At 41.4% G+C, this 4557-nt stretch overlaps 1 protein-coding gene across 1 annotated transcript; it reads left to right on the top strand.

The window, feature by feature from the left end:
* The first annotated feature begins 1295 nt into the window (after positions 1–1295).
* Positions 1296–2252, top strand: LOC144798220 (olfactory receptor 226-like). Its single transcript, XM_078668969.1, has one exon. It carries the CDS (start codon positions 1296–1298, stop codon positions 2250–2252), a length of 957 nt encoding a protein of 318 aa, XP_078525095.1.
* Positions 2253–4557: the final 2305 nt, after the last annotated feature.

Below are 4557 nucleotides of genomic sequence, written 5' to 3'. Positions count from 1 at the left end.
CTCGGGTACTACATCTTGCTTCCCAAAACGATTGCCATAAGGCAGGAAGTAAAGTTCAGATTGTTTAACCCCTCACATGCTCGTGACGGAACCGCTCCGTCACGGCCCCTCGGGTGAGCTGTGCTTATGACGGAACGGTTCCGTCACGGCCGCTCGCCGCGCCTGCCCTGCGCTGAAGGTTCTATTAGGCGGGCAGGGCCGTGACGGAACCGTTCCGTCATAAGCACAGCTCACCCGAGGGGCCGTGACGGAGCGGTTCCGTCACGAGCACGGGACCGCCGCGCGGCCCCGCATCCCCCTTAGCGCTGCGGTGGAATAGCCGCCGCAGCGAAGGGGTGAAACTGCAAATTCGACAATTATACCATCCATAATGGCGCCAGTGAGAGCTGTTTTATAAAAATGATTTACATTGTCTGTCTCATTATGTATCTTTAAGTCACATCTGCTTTTTTGTAAATGTTGCTGAAATAAAGCATTGATTGATTGATTGATTATTTGTCTATGAACTATTTTCCCTGAAAGATAGGGAAGCTAATGAGAAAAACATGCAAATCCCCTCATGCCTGGAGCCGGTTGAAGGTGTATTGTAGAAGTTAAAATTGAATGTCTCACCTGCTGTTTGCAATAGTTCATGCCTAATTCTCAACACTATGGGTTATATTATCAAGAAAAAGCGATACATTATCACCACATTTATCGGCAGGAAACTGGAAGGGACGCCCTTAGAACGCCCCTTCTTAATACTGAATCTCTAACCCATTTTGCTATTCAAAAAAAGGTTACCAAATAGCAAAATAGAATGTGGTACATGTAAAAAGGCTCTTTATAGGTTGCCTATGGTTCAATTATGCGGATCGGGCCACTTGCGACCTCAGAAAAGCTTCATACATGTGGCCCATAACTCTTGGATTGCATATGCATTCAAAATATTGAAAAGTATGTGCAGGTTGAGTAGGACATCTCAGCTTGTACGTTTCCATTTTTCTTTTTTACTACTGCCCATCCTGTTCTGTGAGTAGAGCTTTTGCTTTGAATGTTAGTGCTATTTTCAAATCAGGATATTTCAGAGCTTCTTGTTTTGATCTTGAAGTGAAGTCACATGATGGAGTTACCCTTTAGATAATCCTGGTGAAAGTATTCATTTTTCACAGTAAAAATCTTTTTTGAAACATTGGTCATAATGAGGACTGTAGTCATCGTAGTGCTCTGTGAAACAAAGCTGCCATGAGCTCCTTGCATTACCTGGTGCCTGCTAACCCTTCCTGTGTATTTGGCAGCTTCCAAGAGCCACTGAGATGTATACGAGCAATCGGACCAGTGTGACTGCATTCCTGATTCTTGGATTCGGTGGCCCAGAGTCACTCAAGGTATTCCTCTTCCTTGTCATCTTGATTGTCTACATGTTAATCATCACAACAAATGTCATCATCATTTCAGTGGTGTGGATCAGCACTCATCTTCACACACCCATGTATTTCTTCTTGAGCAATTTTTCCTTCATGGAGATTTGGTACACCACAGTGACAATTCCCAAAATGCTTCAGAACTTCCTGCCAGGACAGAACACAATCTCTGTCAGGGCCTGCCTCTCTCAGTGCTACATGTTTTTTGCCTTAGGCACCACACAGTGCTTGCTGCTGTCGGTGATGGCTGTAGACAGGTATCTGGCCATCTGTATCCCCTTCCACTACCCATCCATCATGCAGAGCAAGACCTGCTATAAGACCGCTATGCTGGCATGGGCTGTTGGGTTCCTGAGTCCTCTACTGCCAATTATTATGATCAGTAAACTCTCTTTCTGTGGGCCCATTGAGATTCACCATTTCTTCTGTGATGTGGCCCCCCTGCTGAAGCTTTCCTGTTCAGATTTTTCAGTGATTGAGTTGCTGACCTTTGTACTGGCCTGCTTAGTGATCATCAGCACCTTCATGCTTATATCTGTGTCTTATGTGTACATCATCATTACCATCTTGAAGATTCCCTCCCACAAGGGACGGCAGAAGGCCTTCTCCACCTGTTCTTCCCATCTCACTGTGGTGATCATCTTTTATACAACGATTACCTTTATGTATGGGAGACCCGCCACCACCTTGGTGTCAGAGATGGACAAAATTGCTTCCCTTTTCTATACTGTGTTGACCCCTCTCTTCAACCCTCTCATATACAGCCTGAGAAACCAGGAGGTGAGAGCAGCATTGAGAAAAAGTCTTCTCTCAAGTTATTTCAAGGCGGGATTGAAATCTTTGCATTGAGTCACTGGGAGACAAAGGGATAGAATTTGACATAATATCTTGCAACCTTACCACTAAGTGCTGGCTCCCTGGAGTGATGTAAGCATGGATAGCAATGCCACTGCATCCTTTGGCACCTATTGAACAAACCCTCCCATTGGCAACCAGGAACACTGCTGTAGATGACAGTGCTAAAGGTTTTTAAATTTAACTTACATAGAACATTTACTGTGTGTGAACATCCGGATTGGAAAACTGCACTGGAAACAATGCAACCACATGAATTCATTACTTCCAGTCTAACAAGTGCAGCAGTATGTACTTGTCAGCCATCTTGGAAGGATTTTCTGAAGAAGTTTTCCCTTGAAGTTTAACAATATGTCCATGAACTTCAAAGTGAATTTGCAATAAAGATGTATTAGTCTTTAAACATCTATTGCTCTTATGTTCACTAATATGTTGTGTAAAAGTCACAAGGAGCTTCAATAAAACAAACACTGAATAGAAAACTGTCATATTGTATTTTCTTCACAAGTCTTAGGGAGTCGGTACTCACCTATTAGTACAAATGTTGGCTCACAAAATTTCACAGTGGTCGCAAAAATAATACTGGCAAATTGCAACCAGTTTTTCAAGTATTACAATGATGCATGTGGCCCCAAGTAATTTGTGATAGTTCAAATTGACTTGTATATGGCAGAAATTACAAGCTATTTTATAGAGTTTTGCTCCACAGAAGTCTGCTGAGTCACATGAAAACTCTCCGAGATTCCTCAGAGTGCTGCGAGCAGCGGGATTTTGACTCATCAAACAGCTCTCAATGATTTTTAGCGCTGGGTGCTTGCTCCATGCTGTAAAATCTGTGTGAATGATACGTGTGCTGTGCCAGAGGGTGCACCTTCTTTCTGCCGATCGAGTAGATTTTCTATCACAACCACCAGTGTTGAGAAATCTCCGGGTGGAGCATGGAGTGGGCAATACTCTGCAAACTTCACTGGCAAATCAGAGTGTACCACCCAGCCCAACTTAAATCATCATACATTTCAAAGGGACCCCAGTTCTTTTTCACAATCTTTCTAATTTTGTTTCTTTTCCATGATATGTATCCATTTTTATGTCACTGATTAACCTTTCAATTTAAAGAGTTCCTTTCTTTATATTTTTGGGATGGTTTTACTTAGCCTAAACCTGACATGCACACACACACACATGCAAACACACACACACACACACATGCTCTAGACAATGTGTGCTCTCATGTTGGCAAACAATCAGATTTTACTTGTATTGTATGTGTGTATCATGTATCTATTACCAGTAAAGCCCAGCCAACACGTACATGTTTAATTTATTTATTTATTTATTTTAATTTTAAAAGTTTAATATAGCGCTGGCTAGACCCGGAGGTATCAGAGCGCTTTACATGAGCCTAAAAAAAGAGAGAGTTCCCCAAAGAAACCAGAAAGGACTGGGTAGTATAAACAATAGACAAAATAGATTTCCTTTCTGTGTTATTCAGTTATTTACTATAGTGATAACAAGACTGTCTAGTTTCTAACATAACACAACTCCAGACAAAAATGCAAAATAAGTTTTCTTTGTTAATTTTATTAAAATACTCGTCTTTTTTTTCCTATAATGATAGATACATCAGGTAAAATCAATAACACAGTCATCACTATAGTTGATTCAAACAATTTTGATTCAATCTATACTTGCTATTTTTTTGGAAGACCGTGTCCACTATCTAATCTACAATATTCACATACATAATTAATATAAAGTACATTTATACAAAGAAAATAAAACGATAGTTCTCTTGTCGACGCGTTTCGGTGTCTTTTGTGCTTTTTACACACCTTCTTCAGGACAGACAGTTAAAAACATAGCATCTTAAAGAGTCTATCTCTGAAATGCGTCAGGCGAGGCATGCGAGAAGATTGCATTTGTCTTTCATTTAAAGGTGTCCCTGCGCTTTGAAAACTCTTGCTGTAAGTGCTTTCTGAAGAAAGGCAACTTGTGGAACTTAATGTGTATGGCCCTGCCAGGCCGGTGATTGCACCTTTGCAGGATTCATGGGAAGTCCTGTGGCGCGAGATGATTTTGCGCTACCTTGGAACAGCAAGATGTGCTTTACTTGTGGGGCACTTTTAATGGATGAACATTTGACTGAATAAAGAAGGTATGCTGCTTATAAATATACAAGTGTCCTTTGTTTCTGACCCACATGGGTTTAATTTGAACTCCAACTCCTGTGATGCAACATTTCAAATACCCGGATGGGCGTGATACTTAAAGAGGGGATAATCAGTTGGTGAAGTTTTGA

This window comes from Lissotriton helveticus, chromosome 12 (genome assembly GCF_964261635.1).
Source record: "Lissotriton helveticus chromosome 12, aLisHel1.1, whole genome shotgun sequence".
NCBI lineage: Eukaryota > Metazoa > Chordata > Amphibia > Caudata > Salamandridae > Lissotriton > Lissotriton helveticus.
This window is presented reverse-complemented; position numbering and strand designations above follow the sequence as displayed.